This window comes from Giraffa tippelskirchi, chromosome 1 (genome assembly GCF_054371585.1).
Source record: "Giraffa tippelskirchi isolate mGirTip1 chromosome 1, T2T-mGirTip1v1.2.pri, whole genome shotgun sequence".
NCBI lineage: Eukaryota > Metazoa > Chordata > Mammalia > Artiodactyla > Giraffidae > Giraffa > Giraffa tippelskirchi.
In genome coordinates, this window is record NC_137275.1 from 125387072 (window position 1) to 125409540 (window position 22469).

General features: G+C 37.0%; 1 protein-coding gene across 1 annotated transcript in view; it reads left to right on the forward strand.

The window, feature by feature from the left end:
• GALNTL6 (polypeptide N-acetylgalactosaminyltransferase like 6) overlaps positions 1 to 22469 on the forward strand; it is a 1429734-nt gene that overhangs the window by 557125 nt on the left and 850140 nt on the right. The window contains exon 3 of the mRNA XM_081568813.1: positions 9916 to 10054. Coding sequence (XP_081424939.1) covers positions 9916 to 10054 — 139 coding nt within the window. The remainder of the gene's footprint in view (positions 1 to 9915; positions 10055 to 22469) is intronic.

A 22469-nucleotide genomic window follows, 5' to 3' on the forward strand; every position in this document is an offset into this window, starting at 1 on the left:
CCCAGAATTTCGCATGATGTTAAACTGCATAGAAGTTAAATAAGGCTGTGACAATATACAGCCTTGATGCACTCCTTTCCCAATTTGGAACCAGTTCATTGTCCCATGTCCAGTCCTAACTGTTGCTTCCAGACCTGCATACAGGTTTTGCAGGAGTCAAGTCAGATGGTCTGGTATTCCAGTCTCTTTTAAGAATTTTCCACAGTTTATTGTGATCCACACAGTCAAAGTCTTTAGTATAGTCAGTGAAGCAGAAATAGATGTTTTCTGGAATTCTCTTTATTTTTCTTGTGACTATTTAACTAAAATAATTTCTTGAATTTATTTAGAATCACAGCCTCTGTATTTTCCTTATTATGTAGTATGATGTTATTTCACTTATTTCCTTAGGCTCTACACAATGTTACTAATAACAGATGATAAAGTTAACTATTGCTTTGTTGATCAGATTTTTATTTATTACAAGGGATACATTTATTGATAAGAATATCCCCCCACACACACATCTTAGCTTCAGTTATGTTTTCTTTGCTATTCTTCCTTTCTCTTGCTGCTTTGATTCTAATTTACCTTTTCACCAGTGGTTTCTTTATTTTCTTTGCATTTTTTCCACTCTCTTTGATGGGTTTGATCTCACCTTCTTCTCTGTATACTTCAAATGACATGGGGGTGCAATGTGATCTTGTTGCCTTACTTTTTTGGAAGAGATAAAAAATGTTCAAGCCATGGAACTCTGACAGTTTGTGAAAAATACACAAAGAATGCTAACAAGCCAAGTCAGATACTTTTGACAGTAATGTTCCAGTTAAAAATAAAAAGTTGTCACTTCCTGGGGAATTCACTACATAGGAATTGAATCAAGCACTTCCCTTTAGAGGAGTGAGGATTGAAGGAGAGATAAGTTACAGAAATCTTATTGTATATGTTACACATACTTTCTGAACAAGATTTACTCCTGCTTATCGTTAGACCTTAAGGATTAAGAAAATTTTATATTTGTAACTGTATATGTAAAACCAGTGTGCACCAGTGATGAATGAAGTTAAATAAGCTTTTAAATGGTTGGGATGTTAAGGCAAAATATTTCTTAATATAATTTCTCCTGTGTTGTCTGAAGACAATGAAGCTTTTTATGATAATTCAAAGAATAACTACACAATTAGGAAATAAAGCCTCTCCCCAAGATCATATTAAAGCTGAAAACTGATAGAACACTAAGATTTCTATATAAATGTGTCTCTTTTAGACATTTGATTGTTGTTTAGCTGCTACGTTGTCTCCGACTCCTTGTGACCCCATGGACTGTAGTCCACCGGGCTCCTCTGTCCATGGGATTCTCCAGGCAAGAATACTGGAATGGGTTGCCATTTCCTTCTCCAGGGATCTTTCTAACCCAGGGATCGAATCCACATCTCCTGCATTGGCAGGCGGATTCTTTACCACTGAAACACCTGGGAAGCATTTTAGACATAGGCGATTCTTAATTTCTTTCACAGCAAATCCTTATCAACAACATCAATTCATGCACATAGATTTATATTAGCTCCACTTTAAACATCTGTGCTCAGAATGAATGTAAATATTTCTTGCTACTTAACTCCTTTAGGCTAAATCAAAATATAGGTAAGGTTTTTAATATAAAAAATACCCATATCTCTGGCAACTGTTCTTTTTAAAAATGAACTTTCCATAATCAGACAATGGAGATGTAATGTTATTACCAACAATGAATGGTTATTATTAATATATGATTGCATTATTGTTTTTAGGTAACCAAGTTAGTGTTAGTTTATTATGTAACCAAATGTGTATAGTTTCAGTTTTCTCCAGCTGTGTACTCCTTTAACTTTGTGGTAAGTATTCTAGGTATTTTGCATTTCCAGATACATGTTTAACTCAGCTCATCTCACTACATAAAACATCCCAATCACACATACAATAACATTGCCACCAATAAGGAAGCAAGCACTCCCAAGATTTTAACTTGATTACTTTATAGACAAATGATCGGTTCCTTGAGAACTGACCACTTAAAGATACCTCTTTCAACCCAAGATCATGCTCTGTTACTCAGATTATTTAGTTATCCATGAACTTCTTTCAGCAATGTTTCGTATATTGTCAGTATGGGGAGCAACCTTGTGTATATTTTGTTAGTTTTATTCCTAGGTAATTGATATTGTCATGTTATTTTAAAAAGTGTGTTTCAAATTTGTTGTTAGTGCATTAAGAGTTGGTTCTATATTGACCTTTATCAGTAAAAACTGACAAACTTACATCAGTTTTCATAGTTTTTCAGTTTTGTCTCTTTTTTGGGTACACATTCATGTCATTTTAAATGAACTAGTCTTTATTCTTCCTGTATTTACAGCTCTTATTTCTTCTTCAAAACATTTCTCTTGATTGCCCCAGACCCAGATAGACAGGATCAAGATTGCAGATTGAGTAGAGGTAGAAACACCTGACATTTTCTTGTTTTCAGCCTCGGTGTGGAAAGCGTTCTGCTTCACCAATAATGTATGATATTTGCCACATTGTTCATGTGGTTACCCTTTGTTATATATTTAAAGTTCCCTTCTGTTCCTAGGTTACTGGAAATTTCCATTATTGTTGAGTTTTACCAAATGATTTTTTTGCAAATATTGAAATAATATGACCTATTCCTCAATGTGACTTATATTGATGAACTTGAATGTTAAGTCAACATTGTATTGCTGGAATAAATCCCAGTTGGTCATTATAAGCTGTCTTTTAAAATATTGGTAGATTCATCTTGCTAATCTTTTGTTAAGTTATTTTTTTATCTATATTCCTGAGAGATATAGATCTGATATTTTCCTTTCCTGTAATACTCTTACCTGATTTTGATATCAGGCTTATGCTGATATTCTAAAAAGATATTTTTAGAGTATCTCTTTTCTTAAAATATTCCTGTAAAGATGGCACTATTCCTCACTTTGACATTTGGAAAAATAAATTCATCAGGGAACCCATGTGGGTCTGGAGTTTTCCTTTTCATTTTAATGTAATACCCTCAAGGTCTATTCACATTGTCTCAAATAGAAGGATTTCCTTCTTTCTGATAGGTGAAGAATAACCTGTTGTACATGCTAATCAAAATAAGTTGACAGAAAAGACAAATATTCAGTGATACCACTTTGTATATGAATGTAAAAATCCTTAGTCCATAGAGAAAGAGTGAAATGGTGATAACCACTGGCTTGGGCTGAGGGAGATGGGGAGATATTGGTCAAATAGTACAAACTGTGAATTGTAAGATGAGTAAGTTCTGAAATCTTCTGTTACCTAAATAGTCCATTTTATTATTTCATGTTTTTCCTTGCTTAGGTTTTGTGTTGTGCATTCCTGAGAGGTTTTTAACTGTCACCTTAGAGATTCCAGTATGGATTATTGACTTATTGCACTCTACTTTAATCAGGACTTTTACCACATTCAGAATAATTCAAAACCATCAATTCACCACCTTTCCATCCATGCCTCCAACTCTGGCCATAACAAACCTTAGCTGGAATTCCTAGTCACACTTTATACTCTCAGGTCTCTGAACCACGCTTGTGACACTTCTGCCTGTTTACCTTTTGCCTTCCTTACCTCAGCTGAGAGGTCCTATATCATTGAGACATTCCTCATGCATTAATTAATTAAGTGCATTCATTCATCTCCCCATGTATTCATCTCACAGAAATGCTGTGGGGCAAGCCACGTGATCAGTACTGTACTAAGACTTATAGGCTCAAAGACATTGTCCATCCCTCCAGGAACTCATAGATGATCACACTTCTATTTTAACCACAATGATCTGGTTTGTTTTTTTTTTTCTGTTAGACATGATATCATAGGTAATAACTCTGATGCTCATCATTTAATCCCCAGCCCCTGTCTCAGAGTAGTTGCTTAATATGTGGTTTTGAATAAATATATGAGTATCTTTATTTCTTCCCTGGTGTCTCAGATGGTAAAGAATCTGCCTGCAATGCAGGAAGCATAGGTTCGATCCCTGGGTCGAGAAGATCCCCTGGAGGAGGAAATGGAAATCCACTCTAGTATTCTTACCTAGGAAATCCCATGCACAGGGGAGCCTGGTAGGCTGTACAGTCCATGGGGTCAAAAAGAGTTGGATATGACTGAGCGACAAACACTTTCACTTTCACTCTCAATGAACCCAAATCTTATCACTTCTTTATTTGTATAAGGCTCAATAAATGTTTATTAGGTCATCTGCTATGTGGCAGGCACTCTTCCAAGTCCTGGGGATATTTGGGGACACAGAAGAAAGCCCCTACTTTCATGAAGCTTCTAACCCAATTGGAAGATTGCTGATTAACAGGCAAAAACATAAATGTAGGATAGCAAGTTATATGTAGTTAAAACAAATTTTTTATGTATATATATATATATATATATAAAAGCAGATTTGGGATATAGAGAGGGTGTGACATGCTGTGTATGATGGTTTAAGATGTGTTGATTATGTAAAACCTTTCCAAAAATATTAAATTTGATCAAAGGCTTGATTATACAGATTTTTAATGAATTTTTACTGGGGTTTAGTTGCTTTATAATATTGTCTTAGTTTCCATGGTACAGCAGAGTGAATCAGCTGTTTGTAAACATGTACCCCCTTCCTTTTGTCCTTCCCATTCAGGTCACCACAGAGCACTGAGTGCCCTGTGCTGTACATACAGCGGGTTCTCATTAGTCATCCATTTTATGCATAGTGTCGATAGTGTATGTATGTCAGTCCCAATCTTCCAACTCACCCCACCCACCCTTTCCCACTCACTGTCCATATATTTCTTCTCTACATCAATGTCTTTATTTCTGCTTTGCAAATAGCATCATTCATACCATCATTTTCTAGATCCCACATATATGTGTTAATAGACAATATTTTTTTGGTCTTTCTGATGTTTCACTCTGTATGATAGTCTCTAGGCCCATAGGTGTCACTGAAAATGGCACTACTTTGTTCTTTTTTGGGGTGAATATTATTCCATTGTATATGTGTTTTACGTCTTTATCCATTCATCTGTCAATGGGCATTTAGGTTCGTTTCATATCTTGACTATTTTAAATAGTGTTGCTATGAACATTGGGAAGCCTATCTTTTCAAATTAGAGTTTTTCTCTTTTCAGATCTATGGCCAGAGTGAGATTGCTAGGTTATATGGAAATTCTATTTTTACTTTTGTATGTGGCATTTTAAAGCAAGAAAGAAAATGACAAATCATTCATTAAATGTCAATCCTATAGCACCTAGCCATTTGTTTAATGAAAAAGTGATGCTTTCCTCACATTGCACACCAGAACAAGTTCCAGATGGTTCAAAATTTTAATGAATAAAACAAAACAAAATGTTATTAAAACTGAATTCATGAATGAATTTTTGAAATAATAGTACAGTAGGACATGACTTATCTATAAGTGTAATGTGTAAATAAGAAACTATGTAAAAAAGTAAAATAATCTGGATGGAAAAAAAATCTTAAATCAGATTTATCTTGACTCACTCTGACAATCCCTTGTAACTGATGCATTAAACCATTGACATTCAAAGTGATTACTGATATAGTTTTGATTAATCTCTACCTTATTCATTGCTGTTTTCTGTTTATCATCCTCGTTCATTGTCTTATACTTTTCTGTCTTTTGTGCTTTGAACTGAGCATTTTATATGATACCATTTTTCTCCACTTCTTGGTATACAGGTTATGCTTCTTTTTTTTCAACTAAAGACATTTATTTACTTTTTTTCTAGGTATATAGATGACAAAGTTACAAACAAGTTTTGATACATAGGAAAAGCCTTTTGTCCAGCTTTTTTTGCTAAATGAATCATCACAGTAATTTTTACAATTTTTAAAATACTACACAGCTTTCTTGGGCTGAAGTGATCACAAGAACATATTCATAGTGGTATATTCCAGCTACTTACTTTTGAACGGTGGTGTTGGAAAAGACTCTTGAGAGTCCCTTGGACAGCAAGGAGATCCAACCAGTCAATCCTAAAGGAAATCAGTCCTGAATATTCATTGGAAGGACGGATGCTGAAGCTGAAACTCCAATACTTTGGCCACCTGATGGGAAGAACTGACTCATTTGAAAAGACCCTGATGCTGGGAAAGATTGAAGGCAGGAGAAGGGGAAAACAGAGGATGAGATGGTTGGATGGCATCACCGGCTCAGTGGATATGAGTTTGAGGAAACTCCAGGAGTTGGTGATGAACAGGGAGGCCTGGCATGCTGCAATCCATGGGGTCATCAAGAGTCAGACACAACTGAGTGACTTAACTGAACATTGTTTAAAAACAGCAATGGAGAAAAGTGTTATTTAAATATTGATTTCATATACAGAAAGTGCAATGTTGTTAACTCCCTTGACACATTCTTGTTTCTCTATCAATTTAAAATTGAGATAACATGGACTCAGACAGCTATGCTTCTTTGTAACATTTTTTAGTGGTTGCCCTAGAGTTTGTAGTGCATTTACAGCTAATGCAACTCCACATATAAATAAAACTACAGCATTTTAAGTGGAGTGTTATACCTTAAAATAATAAAATGATCCTAATTTTTAATTCCTTCCTCCTATGTCTTGAATCATTGCTGTCCTCTGTTCCACTTTTTATAAGCATATGTGTGTCTATATAATGAACACAGAAATAATATAATATATAAACATATATAATCTATTACATTGTTAATATTCTACTTTGAACCAACTTCTACTAATTAAGAATAATAAAAATGAAAAGGCTTTAGTTTTTATTTTACCTTCCTTTATTCTTTCTTCAATGCTCTTGCTTTATGTAGATCCACATTTATAATCTATATCATTTTCCTTCTCCTTATAGAACTTTTTAATGTTTCTCACAAGGCAGGTCTAATAGCAACAAATTCCTTCAATTTCTGTTTGTTTGAGATGGCCTTTATTTCTCCTTCACTTTTGAAGGGTGGCTTCACAGAGGATGGAGTTCTAGGTGGGTAGGTTTTTTTTTTTGCTCAATTCTTTGTCAATATATTTCACTCCACTCTCTTCTTGCTTCTGTGGCTTCTGAAGAGAAGTTGGATAAAATTTTATTTTTGTTCCTCTGTAGATAAGAAGTTGTTCCTCTGGTTTTCTTGCAAGATTTTTTCTTTATCTTTGATTTTCTCTATTTTGAAAATGATATGCCTCAGTGTAGTGTTTTGGTAATTGGCCTGCAAGGTGTACCCTGATCTTCAGGGATCTGTGGTTTGGAGTCTGATATTCATTTGCAGAAATTCTCTGTCACTGTTTTTTCAGATATTAGCAGATATTAATTCTCTCTCTTCTCCTTCTGTTCGCATTGTATGTGCAAGTGTGCATGGTCAGTTGCTGTAGTGTCCAACTCTTTGCGACCTCATGGGCTGTAGTCTTCCAGGTTCCTCTGTCCATGGGATTCTCCAGGCAAGAATACTGGAGTGGGTTGTCATTTCTTCCTCCAAGGAATCTTGCCGACCCAGGGATCAAACCTGAGTCTTCCAAGTCTCCTGCATGAGCAGGCATGTTCTTTACCACTGAGCCACCTGGGAAGCCCTCTCTTTAGGTATATGTTACACCTTTTGTAGTAATCCCACAGTATTTGGATATTCTATTCCTTAAGTTTTTGTTCTGTTTGCTCTTTGGATTTTGATGTTTCTACTGTTAAATCCTCTGGCTCAAAGGGCCTTTCCTCAGCTGTTCTCACTCTACTAGGAATCCCTCAAAAGCATTCTTCTTTTCTGTTATGATTTTTTTTTTTATCACTAGCATCTGTGTTTTGTTCTTTCATAGAATTCCTAGCTCTCTGTTTATATGGCCCATCTGTTCTTGCATGCTGTCTACTTTATCCATTAGATCCTTAGCATATTAATCATAGTTGTTTTCAACTCCTGGCCTGATCATTCCACAATTCTTGCCATGTCTCATTCTGATGCTTGTTGTTCTTCAGTTACTGAGTCGTGTCCAACTCTGTGCAATCCCATGGACTGCACAGCACACCAGGCTTCCATGTCCTCCACTGTCTCCCAGAGTTTGCTCAAATTCATATCCATTGAGTCGGTGATGCCATCCAACCATCTCATCCTCTGCCTCCTCCTTCTCCTCCTGCCTACAATCTTTCCTAGCATCGGTGTCTTTTCTAATGAGTCATCTCTTCCCATCAGGTGGCCAAAGTATTGGAGCTTCAGCATCAGTCCTTTCAATGAATATTCAGGGTTCTTTCCTTTAGGATTGACTGTTTTGATCGCTGATGAAACATGGTCCACTGGAATAGGGAATGTCAAACCACTTCAGTATTCTTACCTCAAGAAATTCAATTCTGATGCTTACTTTCTTCAAATTGTGATTTTTTGCCTTTTGGCATGCCCTGTGATTTTTTTTTCCCCTTGCAAGCTGGACATGATGTACTTGGTAAAAGAAACTGCTGTAAACAGGCCTTTCATGATGTGATGTAGAGGTGTGTGGGAGGGCATTCAGGATTTTCCTCCCCACTTTGGTTGGGCAGAATGGTTACCGTGAGCTCAAGTCAGGAATTCCCTTCTCTTAGATCCATTAAGCTCAACAGGATACACCTGAGTAGGTGGGCTCTGGTTAACTAGGTTCCCCAGAGGGCACGCCTTTTTGATGAGGAGAACCAGGCGTATTTCAAAATGGTTTCTTCTATCCTCCTCCTGCCAAGAACACAAGAGAATTTTTCTTTTGTATCTACTCTGGGAGCTTTGTTGAGCTCCTGGAGATAAATGTCACAATAAAATTGGAGCCTCTCTATGACTGAATCCTCGGAGACCTTTTACCTCTCAGCTTTGCCTGCTCTGAGCCTCCAGCAATTTGTCAATTACAGGTCAGATTTCCTACCCTGGACAACTGGTTCCTGGTATTTCTGCTCATGAATTCTTGCTCTGGTAAGCCTGGGCTCCTGTTTCCCCCATCTGTCTCTCCTGTCCTGTGTCTACTCCTCTCTTCTGCATCCAAGAAGAGTTGTTGAGTTTGTTCAGCTTTTTATCTGCTGTTCGGACAGAAAGAACATTCCAAGCTCCTTCCAGGCCGAACCAGAAAACAGAACCCTTAGATTTAAATGAAATAAACCTAGAAAATATTTACAACACGGGTTCTTAAAAAAGCTTTAGCAAACATAATATGTAAATTGCTCTTAAATGCAGATTGTCCTGTAAAATCTCTGAAAATTTGCTTCAAAATGTAAGAAATACAAATGATAAATGTATGTAAATTAATTTTATTATTACTCAAGAGAAGGGAAATTAAAGTTTGAATAATCTGTATTTTTACCAGCAAATTTCAAAATATTCTATAATGCTTCTGGAGATGTTAGAAAACTATCTACTAACTCTAAAGATATTCTGGCAACTTTATTTGCAGGAATCATCCTCCCTCTTCCAAGTATACATACCTAGGAATCTTGAGCAAGCAAACATGTTTATTAAGATTGTTTACAATATAGAAAGTTGAAAATAACCTAGAAATATATTTTGATCAAATACTATAAATTGGAAGGCAATGGAATAATATCAACCATCAGAAATAAATGAAGTAATGCCTTTTTTTTCAATTATGTTTGATAAAATCAAATTATAAGACAGTATGTATATTATTAGTATGTATATTTCCATAGAAATGTTTAAGCTCTTAGCTGTGGTTTTCACTGAGAAGTGAGATTATGCTTTTTACTTCTGTGTTGCTTACTTTTTATTATGAACATGTTTCATTTCTCTAAATGAAATAAAATAATGATTTGATAAAATCTTGCTGCTGGAGCTTTCTCTGGAGCATAATAACAGGAGAGACTAAAGAAACACATTCACATCCTATTATCTGTTCTAGAAGTAGAAATAGTTTTTAGGCAGGCACTAATCCCTTTTTCTTTTCTCCTGATAGGGAAAGGTGAACATGGAAAACCTTACCCCCTCACTGAGGAGGACCACGATGACTCAGCTTACAGAGAAAACGGTTTCAATATTTTCGTCAGCAACAACATTGCTCTAGAGAGGTCCCTGCCAGATATCCGGCACGCCAAGTGAGTGTCCACTCGCCTGTGTGCAGGGTGGTTTCCCTTGTCTCTTTTTAGTCATTATGTTTCATGTATATAATGGTGAGTTATACAATTAAAAACTTTACCCTATTAATTTTATAGAAGCCATTTGTATTCCATTATTTTATATATACTTTTGGGTTTGGGGGGTTTTATTGAGGTATAGATAACTTACAATGTTGTGTTAGCTTCAGATGTATAGCATATATATGTATATATGACTGAATTACTTTGCTGTGACATCATTGACTCAATGGACTTGAGTTTGAGCAAACTCCAGGAAACAGTGAAGGACAGGGAAGCCTAATGTGCTGCAGTCCATGGGGTCTGAAAATAGTCAGACATGACTCAGTGACTGAACAACAAATGGTCTATATATACACGTATAGCTTCAGATGTATAGCATATATGTATATGATGAATTACTTTGCTATACAACTATATATATACATCTATCATTCTGTATACTATTTTTCAGATTCTTTTTCTTAATGAAACTTATAGTTACCAAAGGGGAAAGTGTGTGGAGGGATAAATTAGGAGTTGGTGCTATATACATTACTATGTATAAAACAGACAACCAACATAATCTTAGGTATTTTTTATTTAACCTGAAATAGCCTCTAAAATTCCAAAAGATTAACTCTTGATGCTCAGAAGCTTAATACCCATTTTCATTATTGAGTTGGTGGTATGATCTCCATTTAAATGGAAATGCTTTCAGATGACATCTGTACCTTTGCCTATGATCACATAGATTATGAAGCATACATTTTTCTTAGTGATTAGTGGTGTTAGAACGGTCTGCCTGTGCATGCCTTTGACTGACTGCATTCTCGTGTCAGCCGTTATCAGTGCCATTATTGTTACATTTTCTAAAGAAAATGCCTGAAGTGAACACATCCGTCATCTCAAGGGAATGGTTGGTTACTCCCATCACTTAGGAATTGCTTGTGGCTTGTCAGTTGACAGTGCGTTCAGCTTTTACTGAATTGAAGCTAAATATTAGAGTCCGAATGGAAACAAGAAGACTATTAGCTACAGTTGGAGGAAAGCCTTCTCTCTGTCCACCCTTGGCTAATCCTGACCTTGCTTAGTTTACCTTTTTTCTAGTCTGTTACAATTTTCTTTTTAGCATATGCAATGCCAAAAGTATGCCAAGAACATGAATGTGATCAGAATTTGGAGCAGTGGTGTTGTTCTGCATACTTGATAAATCTATCCAACTAATATAATATATTGACCTTAGCATTTCATCTTCCATTAGAAACACTGCTGTGAAAGAAAGAAAATCAGAGAAGATTAAGGACATACTTAGAACTAGGACTCTAAATTAAACCAGTAGCGTACATTAAATAAACCTTTGTGTAAAATCAGTTAGCCCTTTAGGAACAAAAAAAAATCAGTGAATTCTGGTTTGGCCGACTATTTGTTAGTTGCTTTGCTATATTGTGTCTTTATAGATTTTATTTTAAAATATAAAAGCTTAACAGTTTTCTCCTTCAGTTTTATGTGAATTTGCATTCTGTAATACGGTTAACCAAAAGATTCATGTGAAGAAAAATTAATTTTCCCCTAAACTGAATGCTTTATGTATTGTCTAGGCCTTCTATCTAGCAAAATTATTCCCCTGTCACCTGAAATTATCTACAGTAATTTCTACTGACCAAGAATGTTGCTAGTTATGAGAAATTTTAATACCTAATTGCACACCATCAAAGATGCATTAAATTGCATTGTTGGCATAATATCCACAGAGCATAATTTCTATCCACCTCCTCCCCCACCCCCACACTTCCAATCTTTTTATGTTTATGCAAGTGGAAAGATTTGCAGATGGAAACAGTGTAGAAAATCATTGAAGTCAAAAGAAGGTTGATATTCTCATTCTTTTCATAGAGTACATTTTTAGGGTAACTCCTACCTTTTGAGAAGAGACATTCCTAGGCAATAATGGAAAAATGGAAAGCAAGACATTTTGAAAATTTTATCAGAACTACTAAGTTTATAGTATTGGAGGGTATTTTTTAAATGTTAGGGATGAAGAATGCAGCTAAAACATGGTGTGTGACAGTATTCTTATTTCCTGAGGCTTGAATGTCTAATAGGACAGTGACCTAGTAAAATAATTAACAAAAAGGGAAAACAAGCAAACAATCTTAACAGAAGATTGGAGAAGCATGCCAGGCAAACGTTAAGAGTGAGATACCAAGAGCGGTCATTTCCTTGGTCAGTCCTGTGTCTGACTCTCACCTAGGCAGGAAGGGAGGTGAGATGCCGCCTCTGGTTTTGTCAAGGTACCACCTGCTAGAAATCTGAAACCAAACGAAGTCTTACAGTGATCCCACTGTTTAAAGTCCTATGCTTTTGACCTTGGCTATGCTTCTCAAAATACAGGCACCGATAATTACAAGAGCATACAATGCAACTCTATCCTTGAAAATGTAAAAGCAGCTGGACACAGATTCCAGTGTTTTCAATTGAACGAAGCTATAGGTAATGGACCATAGCTTGTTTGTATGGACAGGATCTATGGAAGAGAATGCAGAATCTATGACTTGTCTAGTCAAATGTAACAGGTCTAAGAAACTTTGCATTTGCAGTCAACCAATTCCAATTACTGGCTGAGTTTATCCAATTACTCACAGTTTATTTTTTGTGTGTTTTATGATTTTGCAATGCAAAATATCAGGGAATACTGTCTTGCAATTTTGTTGAACTAGATCTTCATTCCAAAACACAACATTGCAGTTCTTGATCCACTGTTCTACACTAGAGATCACTTTCTGTGTATATGCTTGTGCTCTATACCTGCTCACATTCTCAAAAAATTTCATGATTCTAGGTGTTGTGACATCCATAGTACACAAATCTAGTATACTGTGAAGAATATCTAGAACATGAATTATAACAGAAATCCCACTCCAGACAGCACTTTTATTTGTCCTGTTATTTACTTCTTCACTGGCATAAAACTGAACATCTCCTTTGGCATCACTGTTTCATTGACCAGTTACCACAAGCCTTCCAAACCATGCTAAATTAATGTATGTAACAAGAAATTACATGTGAGGGAAGAGGAGGAGGACACATAATGTGTTAGTTGCTCAGTCGTGTCTGACTCCTTGTGGCCTCATGGACTGTAGCCCACCAGGCTCCTCTGTCCAGGGGATTTCCCAGGCAAGAATACTGGGGTGGGTTGCCATTTCTCCAAGAGTCTTCCTGACCCAGGAATATAAGTCAGGTCTCCTGCATTGCAGGCAGATCCTTTACCATCTAAGCCGCCAGAGAACACATATAGAGTCAGGAGGTGTAATAGGAGAGTTGAGCTCAGCTTTGCAGAGAATTCAGGTAAACACATCATTGATGTAAGGTTTCATTTCTTGCTGTGATGAAAATATCGTGATACACATTCTATGTGCATCTACATTAATTATAGTGCACTTATAATGTGCCTGAGTAGATGGGATGTTTTTGAATTAAAGTAGTTCTACTCTGAGGCTTCCCAGATGGCTTAGCAGTAAAGAATTCACCTGCCAATGCAGGAGACATGGATTTGATCCCTGGGTCAGGAAGATCCCCCAGAGGACGGCATGGCAACACACTCCAGTATTGTTGCCTGGAAATCGCATAGACAGAGGAGCCTGGCAGGCTACAGTCCATGGGGTTGCAAAGAGTCAGACACAACTGAGTGACTGAGCACACACACACACATACATATAGTTCTACTCTGAATTGTGTCTTTTCCTTTTCCTTTAGCCTATATGACAAGATAAGGAGGTTTTGGCTTCATGCTTTTGATAACAAGCAAGATACTACATTTTTTTTTTTATTTTTATTTTATTTTTTTATTTTATTTTTTTTTTTTATAAATTTATTTATTTTAGTTGGGGGCTAATTACTTTACAATATTGTAATAGTTTTTGCCATACATTGACATGAATCAGCCATGGGTTTACATGTGTTCCCCTTCCCGGACCCCCCACCCACCTCCCTCCCCATCCCATCCTTCTGGATCATCCCATTGCCCCGGCCCTGAGCCCTTGTCACATGCATCGAACATGGAATGGTGCTCTGTTTCACATATGACAATACACATGTCTCAATGCCATTCTCCCAGAACGTCCCACCCTCACCTTCTCCCTCAGAGTCCATAAAATTGTTCCATGCATCTGTGTCTCTTATTCTGTCTCGCATATAGGGTTATCGTTACCATCTTTCAAATTCCATATATATGCATTAGTATACTGTATTGGTGTTTTTCTTTCTGGCTTACTTCACTCTGTATAATGGGCTCCAGTTTCATCCATCTCAGTAGAACCGATTCAAATGTATTTTTTTAATGGCTGAGTAATATTCCATTGTGTATATGTACCTCAGCTTCCTTATCCATTCGTCTGCTGATGGACATCTAGGTTGCTTCCACGTCCTGGCTATTGTAAACAGTGCTGCGATGAACATTGGGGTACACGCGTCTCTTTCAATTCTGGTTTCCTCGGTGTATATGCCCAGCAGTGGGATTGCTGGGTCATATGGCAGTTCTATTCCCAGTTTTTTAAGGAATCTCCACACTGTTCTCCATAGTGGCTGTACTAGTTTGCATTCCCACCAACAGTGTAAGAGGGTTCCCTTTTCTCCACACCCTCTCCAGCATTTATTGCTTGTAGACTTTTGGATAGCAGCCATTCTGACTGGTGTGAAATGATACCTCATTGTGGTTTTGATTTGCATTTCTCTAATAATGAGTGATGTTGAGCATCTTTTCATGTGTTTGTTAGCCATCTGTATGTCTTCTTTGGAGAAATGTCTGTTTACATTTTAAGAGAAAATTCTGAGAGATCTCATGTCTTGAGAAAACTTCGAGGAATTTTTACAACTTCTTGTCATGGTATCATAGTGTGATTGCTTTCAGCAGTGTTGCATTTGTATCAGGCTTCCTATCATAACTGTATTCCCTGTATAATTTCAGAACCAGTGGAGAGACTGTCACGGAAATGGTTTGCAAGTAAACTGTTATCTTTATTACTGACTGGATTTATTGTTGGGTGTGGTTTAAACCTGGGACATGTGCGATCCCTAATATCAAATTCTAGAAGGACGTGCATTCAGCCTTCCAGTCACTGACATTGTTGACAACCCCAGGACAATTATGAGTTTCCCTGGTCGCTCAGTGGTAAAGAATCTGCCTGCAATGCAAGAGACCTGAGTTCGATCCCTGGGTCAGGAAGATTCCCCTGGAGGAGGGCATGGAAACCTACTCCAGTATTCTTGCCTAAATAATCGCTTGGACAGAGGAGCCTGGTGGACTACAGTCCATGGGGTCGCACAGAGTCGGACACGACTGAGTACAGATGACAGTTGTAGAGCTCAGGGCCTCAGGGGCAGAAAGAGATGTCTGATCTCTGCACCACAGTGGGTTCCCATGCAGAAAACTGAAGCAGGAGCTGAGCCAAGCATAAGATCCACAACTCTAACTCAGTGATCATGTGACTTTCCTTCTCCTAGAGGGGATGCGTGGGAGGATGGAGAGAGGCTGGGGTACTTCTCTAACAGCTGGGACCATTTATGGAGGGAAAGGCCCTCCCCCTCCCCTGGATGAACTGGGCACAGTGTTGATTAATACTTTGTATACAAGAAGAAAGGTAGATTCTCCATATACACATATTTTGAGTATTTTTTCTTTATCAGTTAGACTCTTAAGTCTAAATATTCCTGCCTTCTGGATTTATATTGAATAATAATGACTGAAGAGTTAAATACCTTGACTTGGACTGTGATGCTGAACCAAGCAATGGTCCTTTTGAGTTTCTACGTACCCAGCTCCTCACAGGGTGCTAACTTTATTTCTCTAAGTGAGTATTTAAGATATTTAAAATTGGTGCCAGGTTTACTGTGATCTATTCAGTCATTTCTTTTTCTTCTGATGGTTATCCCTCTGATTCCCTTTCTTTTCCATTCATATCATGAGGAGATAAAATATAAAGAGATCAAGTGAATTACAATTTGAAAACATAAATTGTAAATATAATTAAATGTTGTGAGTCAAGTTTGAGTTTATTTTATTACTGTTTAGTCACTATTCCGACTTTTTGCAACCCCATGGACTGCAGCATGCCAGGCTTCCCTGTCCTTCACTATCTCTCAGAGTTTGCTCAGACTCATGTCCTTTGAGTCGGTGATACCATCCAACCATCTCATCCTCTCTCATACCCTTCTCCTCCTGCCCTCAATCTTTCCCAGCATCAGGGTCTGTTAAAATGAGCAGGGTCTTCACATCAGGTGGCCAAAATATTAGAGCTTCAGTTTCAACATCAGTCCTTCCAATGAATATTCTGGGTTGACTTCCTTTAGGATTGGCTAGTTTGATCTCTTTGCAGTCCAAGGGACTCTCAAGAGTCTTCTTGAGTTTATTAGGAAAAATAATTATGTGTGTCCAGTTTATTTTAACTATAGTGCAGTGAATGTGATAGAATGATATTTAATTTCACATGAAATAGAAAAATGTGATTTGGCTGCTCTAACTCTGAGCAATTGAATGTTAGAATTTATTCACAGAGATGTTTGAGGTTAACCATACAACAGTGTGCAAAGATTTTCTTAACATTTCTGAGATTCAAGGCTACTTAAAAATTGGGGAGTTGTTGACAAATATGTAGGATCAGGTAACCATCACTAAAATTGAGACATCAGACATTTCAGTCACCCCCAAATTCCCCATGTCCCCTTTTCAAGAAATCTCTCCTTCCTCTAGCCCTCAGCCAGCAGTGATCTGATTTCTGTCCCTAAATTTTTGCCTTTTCCAAAATATTCTATAAATAGAATCATGCAATATGTAGCTTTTTGTGTCTGGCATCTTTCATTTAGCACAGTGTCTTTGAGATTAATCCCTGTTGTTGCACATATCAGTAGTTTGTCCCTTTATTACTGAGTAAAATCCTGTCATATGGATTGTTACCTATTCACCAGTCCATGGACATTTGGTTTGCTTCCAGTTTGGGGCTATGATGAATAAAGCTACGGTGAACGTTCACATTCAAAAGAAAAATTGAGATGGCACTGGCTTCCTTTCATGTTTTCATAATGATTTATTTGTGAAGTTGATTATTTTCTTTCAACAAGTTGACAAGTGAATTCTGAAGTAAGTTATGCTAAAGGACTTATGCCCTCCAATCATGTGAAAGTGCTGTCACCAGAGAGGCAGGAAATGTGTCCTTTGAATCAAATGCTACTCTAGCCTAGGGTGTGTCTAAACATGATTGGAAAAAGAAAAAAAAAAAGAACAATTTATCATAAGCAGCATATTGAGAGAGGAATGACCAGGATCAACAGATAGGAAATAACCTTTCAAAATGGTTGCTCAGTTTTGTTTTATTGCACTTCACTTTCTAAAAATTAATTTCTATTGGGCTTCTCTGGTGACTCAGTGGTGAAGAACCTGGCTGCCAATGCAGGAGATATGATTTTGATCCCTGATCTTGTAAGGTCCCCTGGAGAAGGAAATGGCAACCCACTCTAGTATTCTTGCCTGGGAAATCCCATGGACAGGGGAGCCTGAAGGGCTGCAGTCCATGGGGTTGGAAAGAGTCCTATACAACTTTGAAACTGAAGAACATAGTTGCTTTTTCAAGTTGTGTTTCTGCTGTATAGCAAAGTGAATCAGCCATATGTATACATATATATGCCATCTTTATTGAGTTTCCTTCCCATTCAGGTCTCCATGGAGCATTGAGTGGGGTTTGCTATGCTCTACAGCAGGTTCTCATTAGTTATCTATTTTATACGTAGTATCAATAGTGTATATTTGTCAATCCCAAGCTCCCAGTTCCTCCCACCCCACTTCCCTCTTGCCTGTCCATGTATTTGTTTCCTACCTCCTCTCCATGACTCTATTTCTATCAAAGTGTTATTCTGTTTTGAATAACTGAATAATTCCTTGGTGGTTCAGCTGGTAAAGATTCTGCCTGCAATTGGGAGACCTGGATTTGATACCTGGGTTGGGAAAATACCCTGGAGAAGGCAACAGCCACCCACTCCAATATTCTGGCCTGGAGAATTCCATGGACTGTGTAGTCCATGGGGTTGCAAAGAGTCGGACATGACTGAGCGACTTTCATTTTAATTGTAAGTTTTGATAGCGGCCTCATGCAAACTAGTGTAGCTATTAGCACATTAGTGTGTTTCTAAGGGTCATGAAAGAAAAGCCATGATAGAATAACAATGAAAATGTACACAAGGATCTCTTCCGCTGAGTAAAGCCTGAAAGACATGGAAGAGTTTTTATCAGTGTAACTGACAATGTTATAGTGTTGAAATGAAATCCTCCAGGGAGAGGTAACAGTTTGAAGAGTTGTCAGGCATTTAATCTTTGGAGTGAATGACAGCTCATAAAGCAGATGCTTTGAAAGGAGGAAAGAGGAAAACACAAGGGCATGGGGTCTGAAAGACTGGCCTTGGGAAAGTTGTGTGCACACATAAAAACATCTAGACATCACCTAAATACGTCCTGTAACTTTTTCAGTGTAAACATTGTTAGCAATTGAGGTACATTTGACTCCAAAGCAGAGCTCTCAAACTCTAAAACCTAGTTGCTTATTACTGTGGTATCCTGCTTCAAATTATGGTAAAAATATAAAAGTTTAAATAATAATGAGTTGCAATGTATTAGCTTATTAAGATCCAACCAAAACATAATTGCTTTTTTTATTAAAGATTTTTTTTCTTACGCAAACCATTTTTTTAAAGTCTTTATTAAATTTGTTAAAATATTGCTTTGGTTTTATGTTTTTGATTTTTTGGCCACAAGACATGTGGGAACTTAAGATCCCCAACCAGGGATCAAACCCATAGCCCCTGCATTGGAATGCAAAGTCTTAATCACTGGACTCCCAGGAAAGTCCCCATAATTGCTTTTTTCTTTTAATTTACTTATTTTTAATTGGAGGTTAATTGCTTTACAATATTGTGTTGGCTTCTGCCATACATCAATATGAATCTATAATTGCTTTTTAAATTATAGAAAGAAACTAGAAAATCAAGTTTAAATTCATGATTGGTCATTATTGTCATTTATTGGACCTTTATTTCAGTCATACATATATATATATTCATAGGATTGTGTTAGTCTCTCAGTTATGTCTGACTCTTTGCGACCCCATGAATTGTAGCTCTCCAGGTTCCTCTGTCCATGGGATTTTCCAGGCAAGAATACTGGAGTGGATTGCCATTCCCTTCTCCAGGGGATCTCCCCAAATTCCCACATTGCAGGCAGAGCCTTTACCATCTAAGCCATCAGGAAAGACATTCATAGGATTATATTATATGTATTTTTAATTCTAATTGTATGTAATTTTGTTACCCCCAAGTGTTAATATATAAGGCTCCAAATGGAACACATTTACTAAAAAGGCTAATAGCTAAATATGAGATTGCATTACAACATCAGTCATCTAGAAAAATCGTACTTAGATAAATGTTAAACTTCTGGGTTTTCACTATGCAGTCATCACTGTAAACTTTCATGGCACTACTGCTCAAGTCAATCTCTAGAACTGGTGGTAGTTAATACATCACTAGGAAATACCAATGTGCTTTAAACTCAGGCAGTTATTTCTGTTATGTGTGACCTTGGTAGTAAAGTCAGTATTTTGAATTAGTGTGACTATAAAGTCATCCAAATTTTAAAGTTTCGCTGGAAAAGTAGAAAATATGAGCTCACAGAAGAGCAATTAATTTTTGGAAGTATGACATCAAGCTAGATCAGAGTTGATCTTGGAGTCAGTCTTAGCAGATTACTATTTTTCAGCATTTGAATAATGAAAGAGTTACAGTGTTTAGACATGGGAGTTTTCCCATAACTGAAGAAAATAAATGGTGTCATATCATTTGTTGTTGTTTACTCGCTAAGTTGTCTCCAACTCTCTGTGACCCCTTGGACTGTAGCCTGCCAGGCTCCTTGTTCATGGGATTTCCTAGTCAAGAATACTGGAGTTCATACCTATTTCCTTCTCCAAGGGGTCTTCCCAACCCAGGGATCAAACCTGAGTATCTGGCATCTCCTGCTTGGCAAGCAGATTCTTTACCACTGAGCCACCAGGAAAACCTGTCTTATATCATAGACATAGGTTAATATCAGAATTATTAAAATGATGACAGGCAAAGGCCCAAAACTGTTTATTATAATGATTACTTCTGTATTAGTCTACTGTTTGATAATGATATTAAAATAAATAAAAGAAAAAAAACACAAAAAACAGAGTCTATATAGATATCCCATGCCTAGTTGCTTGTGTTATATACTTACAAATTAAGATATTCGCATAGAAACTTCAGTGTGAAACTCTAAAGTCACAGACTTTAAGTACACTCATTTCCTTTTTCCATATGTAAAGCTTTTTTTAAATAATTTTTATTGGAATATAGTTGATTTACAATGTTGTGTTAGTAAAACATCAACTCCTCCTTTGAGCCAGTATCAAACCAGTGACCTAAGGATGACTATTCTGGGATGTACTACAGTCCTCCACTCTACCAGCTGAGCTATCGAAGGAAGTGCTCTCATTTCTTGATTAGCAACTATTGTATATTTCAAAGTTATCTCTAATTTTACAGTCTTTCAAATTAATACAATTTATTTATTTTAAAATGCTCTCTTTTGAAAAATTAATCTCATTTACTTTGATACCAGCCTGCCAGATGATTTTAGTTACTCTCATAAGACGTTGCACATACACAGTATTTAGACTTATTCTACTGTATTTTGGGGCTTCCCTGATGGCTCCAATGGTAAAGAATATGCTTGCAATGCAGGAGACCTGGTTTCAATCCCTGGGTCAGAAAGATCCTCTGGAGAAGAAAATGGCAACCCACTCCAGTATTCTTGCCTGGGAAATCCCATGGACAGAAGAGCCTGGTAAATTACAATCCACAGGGTCACAAAGAGTCAGACACAACTGAGCAACTAGTATTGTATTTTGAATTGGAAATTTTGGACAGTGCCTTCCACTGGAACAATGGCTCCCTGACAATAAAACTTTGATTTTCTTCTATCTTCAGCTCATAATGTAATGTTCATCATGTGATAAATATCAATTATTTGTTCGGTATTGAATAAATACAGAAAAAAATCCAGAGAATATCCAGAAAAACAAAACAAAAAATAAGCCATTGTCAGAATCACATCTGTTAAGTTTCAAAGTATGTCCTTTGCAATCTTAAACCATGATAAAGATGATTAAAAAGTTGACAGAAGTTTGTGAAGCAGAAATAGATTCTCAATTTTAATTCCTTTATGAAAAATGGAAATTTGATGTAATAAAGCATTCTATTCAGTAAGATTAATCTTACTATAGGAATTCTAAATTTGTTCCCTCTTTATTATGTTTCCAGGCTTCCTTGGTGGCTCAGACAGTAAAAAATATGCCTGTAGTGCTGGAGTCCCAGGTTCAATCCCTGGGTCAGGAAGATCTCCTGGAGAGGGAAATGACAATCCACTCCAGTATTGTTGCCTGGAGAATTCCATAGACAGAGGGTCCTTGTGGGCTACAGTCCATGGGGGTTGCAAAGAGTCAGACACGATTGAGTGACTAACACTATTGTATTTCCACTCATGGCAGTTTAATGAGATAAGAGGTAGTGATTAATAATTCAGCTTATTTATTTAAGAAATGTGGAATAATCTGCCATTTTTTAAAAAACTAGCATCAGTGTTAGTGATAAAAGAGTGGATACATTGCTCCTGAGATGATGAGGTGAAATGAATATCTGGGCTGACTGCTTCTATTTAACACTGTACTGTAGATTATAGCTGAGACAGTTGGGCAAGAAAAAGAGGTAAAGTGATCCAAATTAGAAAAGAAGAGTTAAAACTTCTCTATTGGCAGATGACATAATCTTATATAGAATACCATAGGGAATCCACCGAGAAAGCTAGTAGAACAATAAACAATGTCAGCAAGGTACTAGGGTATAACACCAATATATGAAAATCATTTTATTTTTATACACTTGCAGTGAATAATCTGAAAATAGCTCTAGAGAAAGCAATTCCCCATAAAATCAAAATGAATAAAATGTTTAGGAATTAACTGAACAAAGAGATGTAAAGCTTACACTTTGAAAACTACAAAACATTGTGGAATGAAAGGGAAGAGATGAAGAAGCATCCCATATTTGTGAATCAGAAGAGGTAATATTAACTCAGCAGAACACTCAAAGCTGAGCTATCAGTTCAGTTCAGTTCAGCTCAGTCGTGTCCGACTCTTTGCAATCCCATGAGTTGCAGCATGCCAGGCCTCCCTGTCCATCACCAACTCCCGGAGTTTACCCAAACCCATGTCGATCAAGTCGGTGATGCCATCCAACCATCTCATCCTCTGTTGTCCCCTTCTCCTATAGATTGAGA